The sequence below is a fragment of the Epinephelus fuscoguttatus genome, linkage group LG10 (genome assembly GCF_011397635.1).
Source record: "Epinephelus fuscoguttatus linkage group LG10, E.fuscoguttatus.final_Chr_v1".
Lineage (NCBI taxonomy): Eukaryota > Metazoa > Chordata > Actinopteri > Perciformes > Serranidae > Epinephelus > Epinephelus fuscoguttatus.
Genome location: NC_064761.1, coordinates 18,312,445 through 18,322,119, shown reverse-complemented (window position 1 = coordinate 18,322,119; position 9,675 = coordinate 18,312,445). Strand labels below are relative to the sequence as shown.

The 9,675-nt window shown below is 41.6% G+C and overlaps 1 protein-coding gene across 1 annotated transcript; it reads left to right on the top strand.

The window, feature by feature from the left end:
• Nucleotides 1–209: 209 nt before the first annotated feature.
• Nucleotides 210–8,754, top strand: lg10h1orf53 (linkage group 10 C1orf53 homolog). Its single transcript, XM_049589025.1, has 3 exons — nt 210–660; nt 3,150–3,251; nt 6,232–8,754. The coding sequence occupies exons 1-3, from the start codon at nt 385–387 to the stop codon at nt 6,301–6,303; spliced, it is 450 nt and encodes a 149-aa protein (XP_049444982.1). The 5' UTR covers nt 210–384; the 3' UTR covers nt 6,304–8,754.
• Nucleotides 8,755–9,675: the final 921 nt, after the last annotated feature.

The following is a 9,675-nucleotide window of genomic DNA, read 5'->3' as shown; positions in this document are numbered from 1 at the left end:
TGACTTTTTCCTATGTATTCTTCAGTGCCGTGTACTTATCATATATATAGAGACGACATGTGTAAGTCTATGGTTCTTGTCCTCCTGTCAGCAGGAAGCTCTTGTAGCTGCAGTCAAACAGCAGAGGCGCTGTGTGAACCAGTGGATCTGAGTGACGAGATGGTCACATGTCACCAGTGTGACGAGGCAAAGCAGGAAGCACATTTTTGTACCGGCTAAACTGAGTGGAGGAGGAAAAAGTAAACATGCAACATAGACCAGCTGTGAAGCAAATGATCAGTCGTTACTGTATTTAATCAAGAGATGATCTCGGATGTCTTTTTACGCACAACTGCAAGGCGAGTAGTTAAACTTTCTCCTCGTGTCAGATAGTTTTACAGGAGCATGTTTCACCCAAACTACCAATGTAAAGCATTTGTCAGCAAATTGATTCGTCTCCACGTCAAGTTTAATAAACGACTTGTAACAATGTCGATACCGAAGCTCTCAGAAGAAAGCTGGAAGAGAGGCAGGAGCGGCTCACAGATCAATGCAGACAGCAGAGCAGCAGACCTCAGTGAGGTGGTGACAGGCAGCATGGGGGGTGCAAACGACCACACTGGAGGAAAGTTCACAGAGGAGGAGATGGTCATCCACAGGGCCCATACAGAGGCATGTGCGGTAAGATGAGTCACTTCATATCCAATGATGTCATGGTGCTCAATCTGATGACCATGATTACGCATGATTAATTAGAGCCAGGCACATGTTTGTCTGTTAGTTGTAGTTTTGAGCTACAAAACTACAGTGGACAAAGTTTTCAGATCAGTTCTGTGAAAGTAGCAATACCACAATATGAAATTACTCCAAGTACAGGCCTATCATGCAATATTTTGTTCTATTTTATTATTTAAGTTAAAACCTTAAGTTATATGTGTTTAAGTTTAAAGGGGAATGGCCTCCCTCAGAGTGGTAATTACAACTGCATGTAGTAAGCTATAATGCTGGGACAGCAAAGAAGCAGCATTTTAATGTTGTAGCATGTTATGTTTATGTTAAGCTGATATCTGTAACAAGTTATCATATTTTACATGATGGTCATGCATATATGTAAATCTGAACGTACTATAGCTATCAAATAACTGTATTTCAGTCAAAAATTATATTTCTCTCTGACATGTTGTGGACTAAAAGTACAGCACCCGAGTAAATGTACTTAGTTTTAAACTGTTTATATTGGAGTAGCTGAGCAATTAATGAATAAAATATGAGCAAAATGACATTAATGCATTCTGTCCTTACTGTAGTGCTGCATTGAAGATATAATACAGGTCTTTTAGCAACACAAGCTGAATCCATTTAGGGCTGCAGCGGTATACTGTAAAGCCATATTTGTGGTATGAATATTGACAGTTATCAGACTGTGCACATTTACTTGTGATATGATATTTTAAAGAGAAAATGCAACCAGACATCTTGTCTCCTCCTCAACTGTCTGTCACACTTTTTAGATATACTTCCATTTATAAAGTGATGTCAAATTAGCAAAACAAAAAAGCCCTCTGTTTTCATTCCTGTAACTGATAATTGTAGTAATAATAATAATTTTGAAATACTATACATCATAAAACTGTGATTATTTTTGAGATGGTTATCATACCCAAAAAATCTCACACCATTGCAACCCCAATTTGCCAAACCAAATTCAAACATGTCATAACAACACCAGCTGTAATAATTTTGGAGTTAATACCAATAGTTAATATATTCTCTACCGCATTTATCAGTGCTGCCTGATAACGTGTGATTTATGAGGTTCTTAGTATGAAACAGGATGTCAGACATCACCTCCTTGAGGTTACTGTGTTTTTTAAGACCACTATATTTACATTTACATTTCTAGTAAGTGACACGCTTCTTTAAAAAACAGACCTAATGTCTAAATTAATTCCACAGTAGGCCAAATGTCATCAGCACAGATAAAAGCAGAACAATAAACCGTTGTTTAGCTAAGCTGATATCAGTTGGCGTATGAATGTAGTATGATAATGTGCCAGCTTTGGTGCATTTTGTGGTGTAATTTAATCATTTAAAGTGAGTATAATGTTCAAAGATTTTTACTTTGATACAAGGTTGCATTCTTTCCATTCTTACCTCTCTAACTTAAGTATTCCTTTTCTGAATAATTGGGCAGAGCAGGTAGATTAGGCAGTTTTGTTAAAATTGTACTTAAAAGCATATACACCTACCCATTGCTTTATACACATTACCTGTCATATAGGTGTTGATGACCACTGTTTTTGTCAGATCCATCATATTCACCAAATCCTACTTGCTCTTCCATCAAACAGAGCCAGTGAGCTCCGTCCGTGGTGATGACAGTAGTGAATGGGTGTCATCTTCATGCCTTGAGGCTGATCTGTTGTAAATATTGTGCTTCTGAGTGTGGGTGAAGTTGAGGCAAGTTGGCCGCGACCTGAGGAGAGTGGTAGGGCCTGGGTGGGAAAAGCACAATACAGAGGGGGCCCAGCTATGCCAGCTTCACTATGTGCCCCTGCAATGCCATGTGAAATGACAGGTCGTGTCACCAAAGGGCCTGGGGCCTTTTTCCCTTTGTGGCCTGTCAAAGCTCACCAACTAGTGGGCTCTCAGTTTGAAACAGACTGAGAGATGACATTTTCGAACTTCCTAAGGGATGACAGAGTAGTTCAGTGTTTTCCACGTACAGAAGGTGTTTATGTGTCTGTACAAGATGAGCGATTGGTCAAAATAAAAGAATTATTGTGACAAAAAATATGTTATTTTTTTTAAACATCCTGCAATTATGCAGTGAATATAAATTTCACTACAGTGCAACCAGTTGATTAATCATCGCAGATTCTCACCTACTGCATTTCACACAAAAGAACAGCATTAATTAATTAGTAACATCATAAGAGTTAGACTGTCTTACATCTGTTTGTATGCATAGAGGTCGTCCATTTCCTCGTCTCCTTGACCCAAAGCAATCTGTCTCTATGTATATGTTCATATTCAGTATTACACTTGCATGTGCCTTTGTGTTTTGGTGCGTATATGTACTGTATACAGTTATGTATGCAGGGGTCACCCACCAGCATACGTGTTTGTATGTCTCACTAATTAAATAATAATATCTTCATTATGTTCAGGCAAAGAAGCAGATGTACATCGACCCTTCCAGTGGGTACAAGGTGTTCACAGAGTATGCCCACCTTCAGAGAGGGAAATGCTGTGGCAGCGCATGCAGACATGTGAGCTCTTTGTTTTCTGTTTTTCCAGGTTGTGTGTTTCTCATCTGGCCTCAGCTGTTTTGTTTCGTCTCTTGTCATGTCTTCTTCTGTTCTTTTCTCTTATGGACCCTGTTTCCCAATAATGATTTACCTCAGATGAGAACTTGACAAATGTTCTGCATTGTTTTATGCCCAAAACATCACATAAAAATAAATTTGACTGTTAAAAGCAATTAGTTTAATTACATAGCGGGGCTAATTTTACTGTGTATTTTTCATTTTCTTTACAACACAAATGCTTATATATCATTTCACTTAGTATGACAATTTACCTTAACGTTCAGTCAACATTCTGAGCTCCCAGTCTGCTGCAGTTTATATGATACATGTTACTTGTTTGAAGTGTAAGAAAGTAAACTGTAAAGTAATTTGCCTGCTGCTGAAGGCAGATGTTGCCCGTAAGAACAAATTAAGAAATAGCTTCAAATCTAGAAGTGATGATTCTTAGGGTTCCTGAATGAGAGCAGCATCATCTATCTATACTTGTAGTCAGGCTGTTGTCAAATAAACCTCCTGTATAAGAGCCGTGTTAATGAAACTGTAAAAAGGTGCCTGATATCAGACAGCTTAGTCAACTCCTTACTCTGTTTCCATCTTCAGTCTGACTTTGCATCCACTCTAACCGATCTTTGTGGGGGAGGAGGATTTGATTTCTCTTAACCAATCACTAGAGACCAACAAATCTGCCTGAATCTAAAGTCATTAAAAGTCAACACTGATTCTTAGCCATGCCAATATATTTTTTGAATATTGACTCAAAGTACGATGTTGGGCGATATTGAGAAGACATGTCAATGTAGAGCAGCTTCTATAGCAGAGTATCTTATTATTAGCAGACACCATTGTTGTTATTACTCCCCATTGGCTCCTGACAACAGCTTAACAATGGCATTGGACCCCCCACGGCACTGATTGGATAATTTTTTATGTTTACTGAGAAACTACTGTCGCCTGTCATGATGCCATTAATCGATCAACTTTGTGGAGTGGGTGGATTTTCAAGGTCTGGACCAGGCAACGTATTGTCAGTTTAATAACAAACTCTCTAACACAGTAACAGATAGTGCCAAAACAAATAGAAAACAACAATGCTGAAGGTGAAAAAACTTAAATTAAGTGTCGTGTTGGTCAGATGATGGCCAAAAATAGTTAGTTAATAGAAGTTTAGGTAAAAGTCCAGCTGGTTTACTTAAAGGGACAGTCCACCCCAAATAAAAAATATGTATTGTTCCTCTTACCTGTAGTGCTATTTATTAATCTAGTTTGGGTCTTGTTTCTATTCTGAATGGACCACAAACAACTCACAAATGTGTCAAGTTTGTAAAAAACATACTTTATTTTGAATTACATTAAATTTCCAGCACAGAGCTTTTATTTTGAAGTGCCATTTTCTGCTGTAGAGTGAGTGACTAACAGACAGCTACTTAACAAAGACAGCAAACTAGCTTGACAACATGGCCAAACGCAAGTATGACCCTGAACATATTAAACCCTGTGAACCTTTAATGACTAAGGAGCAGTCTGGACCCTGTGACTTCACCAGTAGGGAACCACTAATCTAGATTGTTTTGAGGTGAGTTGTCGAGTGTTAGATATTTGCCGTAGAGTTGGGGTGTGAGAATATATTGATATGCATGACTATCCCAGTATTATGTTCTATGATACTGTATCGCTTCTCAAAAACACTATTGATTTTGATTTAATAATTTACATACAAAAATTTGTGGTACATTTGTGCGGTGAGACAGTTGGTGGATGTAGTTCGGTAGAAAGAAAATAGTTCCTACATGAAACTGCTCACAACAAGGTTTGTAGATTATCTTGAGTAACAGGTCATGGTTTCTGGAAAGAGACATTGCTGTTGAGTTATTCAAAAGTATTTTTTGGCACTTTGAGCACCACAAACCGAGTGCCATCTAGTTCTATTATTTTTGAGAGAAGGCAGACATCTCTACAACTGATATCTCCAACACTGGGCAACGCATACCAAAACTATCTAGATGGATAAATAGCACTACAGGTAAGAGGAAGGATATAAATTTTTGATTTGGGGGTGAACTGTCCCTTTAAAGGGCACACCATCAAATCAGCATAGAATCATATTAGATGATCAGCTGGATAATAAACTCCAGTATACAACTATCCGTGGTGATGACACCCTTGCATGATTTAGAGGAGGATGGTGACAGATCAGCCGGTATGACCCAGAGAAGAGCTGATCAACATGGCCTGCTTGGTGCACGTCAACTTTTATTTGTGGAAACAAAATCTTTTTTTTCCTCCTGTGTTTTTAGTTTTGCAGATATCACTGATTTAACCCATGAAGGTCCACAATCTGAATTTGTTTTTGGCCTGTTTTATGAGCATTATTTATGTTGAACCAAACACCACATTTATTCACAGAGAGATTTACTGGTTTAAAGTTTACTGGTTATGATATTGGCTTAAGGATCAATAGAATAAAAAAGCAGCACATAGTTCACAGTTAGTCCTTCAGGTGTTCAGACTTTGTGAGACGCTTCTAACCTTTTACAAGTTGACAGGAATCGATCTTTAGTTTTCACGTCTTTATCAGCAGCTGGTTTTGTAAACAGCCTGTGAATGGAAGTAGATGCACAGATGGAGGGTGTGTTTTCTGATCATAGTATAGCCTCAAGATACTTTAGGAAGCAGGGCCCTGTTGTACTCACTTCACTTCTCACTTTTGCTTTGTCTAGTCCACATTCTGTCCCATCACTCCCTGTCCCATGCCATCCCATCCTGTCCAGTCTTGTCTTCTGTCATGCTGTGTGGTTCAGGTCTGATTTGATTCGGCCTCTTCCTGTTCTCCTTTTGTTTTAGGCTGTAAGCTCACATGTCCACATCTTGTTCTCTGTGCCACTGAAGTCCTGCTCCACATGTAGCCATTAACACCTTCTCATTCTTTCATTTTCTCCTCCAGTGTCCGTACGGCCAAGTCAACGTGAAGGACCCTGCGATGAAGAAACAATTTAATTCTCTATTTTACATATAGGCCCAACATGACGGAGGTAAAACGCCTGCTCAGGATGGAACCCAGAGCACGTTGCTTGTCTTCTGCCTGTCGTTATTTGGACTACTTGAGAGTCATTTTTAGCAGTGTACCAAGTGATGAAATATGGGTAGTGTCTGTGCAATATCTACCTCCTGTGAATCACAACTATTCTCAGGATTATTTTTATTCTCACAGGACAGGGGAGGAGGAGAAAGGATTTGTTCACTAGAACCTCATGTAAAGTAGTCTTTTATCACATTTTTTGTTTTGCTATATTTTTCAGATATTTTTCTCGAATGTCCAATGAAATGCCTTGAGCTTCATTTTTTCGTTTCTCTTTAAGAGTATTTAATATTTTGTGGTGTTCGGCTCCTCTGATACATTTACAAGGGTTGTGGGAGTATGGAGATGAAAACCGAAAGAGCATTTTAGATCTTCGCCCTCAAGATAAAGGGCATATAAGCGAATGGAACTGAAGCTAGTCAGATGGAGTCTTGTGCTCTTTCGCTTTGCATCTCTTGTTATTTTTCCTCCCAAATGTACGACTGCATGAATATTAGCATCATTTACACTCCACAAGTGCTCGACTGAACTGTCTACCTTTGACTGAAACGCTGTGTTGTTAAAAATAGGCAGGGGCCAAGGGTCAGCCCTCACACTTGGCTGCGCTGCTTTTACACCACTTGATGGAATCAGGCTGTTAACAAACATGCCATGGACATCAACAGCAGCCCTCCCCACTGGACTCGCAGCTCAGCCTCCTGGCAACACTTGGCTACAGCACAGCTCCCTGCGGCTGCTCTCCTGAGCTGCAGCCTAATGAACTCCTGGGCCCTCTTATCCCAGCACTGCAATAGATCAGCTCATGTTCACGAGCATGCTTAGACGCACACATGCATAGGCAGGCTTACTCCATCAGAACACCCTGTGGCTCCTAATAGGCCAATATAGAATAAAGGTTGCACTAAACACCGCACTATGTAGCCCACAGTAATAGTACAAGGTGAGGTCAAGCGCGCATGCAGCACTACCTGTGCGTGCAAGAGATGCTGAGGAAAGATGTGCCACTTGATTTGTGAGTGCATGTGGGTAGGCAGCGCGATGCCTCCGGGCGCTGGCTCTGAACCTGCCACACACACTCGTCTGTCTCCGCCTGATTGGGCAAACAGCGTCGGGATGAGAGGATGTGTCTGCCGCGGAAATTCTGTCGCAGCCGCCTACTGGCGCGGCCACAATTTCCCCTCGGCAGGTGGGTCCCAAAGGCAAGTGCTTAGTGATCGGAGGCAAAGCCCTGTGAGCGGCTACAAGGAGATTCATGATCCCAACAGTGCTGGGGAGGACAGGTTCTCGGGGACGCGTCGTCAGGCGGGATGAGAGGCGAATTTATTTTGTGTTATTCTAAACCGAGGCAGCGGAGCGTGCGGCAGCAACATTTCTACAGCGGGACGGTGAAGGTGTCACACTCATCAAGTACCTGGGCCCGCTTGCCTGCCGCGGCTCTGCGGGTTTTGCCTGGGGGACTCGTCTGTCACATTAAAGTAGATGCATTGCCATTCAGGGCCTCGGCGGTCCCGCAGCCTGACCATGAAATAGGCCAACTTTCATGTCTGCCTCATCCCTCCACGTCTTCCCAATCCAGTGATGGCACAGTTTGAAATGTTTTCCTTTATATATATATATATATATATATATATATATATATATATATCATGTTCTAGCCTAGCAGTTGGTGACTGAGACACAAACAGCACAGCAATGCCTTCAACAGATTTATGGAGAAATTTACTTGAAAATCAAATCTGCCTTCTCCCACCATGGTCACTCATCATTAAAGTATGTTTAGCAACAGTAAGCCTTGTCTTAGGTTTCTGTGAGTTGTGCCATTTTAAATGCATGATTGAATGTGTTGTGTACTCGCACAGTCAGAGAGCATTTAGGAGTCTGATCATCAGTTGTGAAATTGTTTAAAATACCTTGTTTTTAATTAATGTAGCTCACTTTAGTTGACAACTTCATAACATTAATGCCATTATTCACTGTCTTATTAACTGACCTTATTTATTAGTTAGTTAATTTTGTTTATTTTTGATCAATAGGGCCAGTATGATAAAAACTGAAGATATATTAAGTTTTATTTCTTTGTACGAGCTGATATACTCACACACACACACACACGCAGTGGTATTCCCTCTGTGCAGATGTGTTCCAAAGTTACAACAGCCGACCTGACATGTGAGGTGTTTATTTCAGGCATTTTGGACTGAACATCTCTGACCTTCAGCCGGAGCATATGCTGTGCTGGAGCAGAGTGGCAGCTATATACCGTGTGCCTTTCTACAGGACGATGACACTAGCCGCAGAGAAAAAGAGAGCTGTCCAGTTTGGAACTGTGACCAGACAGGCTCTAGTCACAACCAGTTGACAGGCCAAGCAGCCCCCCTCTCCCCTTCCTCCTCCCTCCACCTCCCCCCCCCCCCTCTCCATCTCAAACAGGCACAGCAGCCCTGCGGCCAATGGCCCCAACCACAGTCAGTTACAGTGTCTCCATCACTGTTGGCCAGACCAGCCAGGAACTGACATGGGGTTGGCGGCGGAAAAAAAAACTTGAGTGTCAGCCGTATGATGGCTGAAAGGAACATCAGTCTCAGCAATTGGCCAGGCACTGCTTTGGACGTTTGTGTGTGTGCACGCACGCGCACATGAGTCTTGATATTCAAGCAGCATTTGAGCAGCCCCTACATCAACGTCTGGTCGTTCTACACAGACAATGTCAGCTCGCCTCAGGGCAGCAGCATCCACAGTGGTCATATGGACAACCAGATCCCTGTGGTAGAATTAGTGATAAAAAACACACATGGCCACTGAGTGACAGTCAGCGCACCAGATTCCTTTGGACAGACAGGGCTGCAAATAGCACAGAGGAGCAGTTTCTCCCTCAGACCGCAACTGGTGGTCAGGCTCATGCCAGGCCAAGCCGTGGCCGCCAGATGAGCCCAGATAAAAGGAGAGTCAGGGGCAGTAGCAGGCACCTAAGAGCCTAAGGAGCACTTTGGCCTGTTTATTCCCCTCCTTGTTTTACATCAATGCACTTCTTCCTGTGATTTCTTGTCTACGCTGACAAGACAACTGATGTAACTGCCTCTTTTTTTTTTTTTGGCTTTTACACTATCTAACCTCCAACTTGAGTAGTTCCCCTCTGACTCTGTCTTCAATGAATGGTTGAAGCAGGAAGAAAGGGAGCGTCTGACAATGTAACAACATATACAAGCATCATCTAAACGAGTGCGTCTCCTCCAAAAAGCCGCTCTGCTCCATAAGGTTATATAGCAATAAAGAACATCCGTCTATTATGTTTCCATGTCCTTTCTAGTG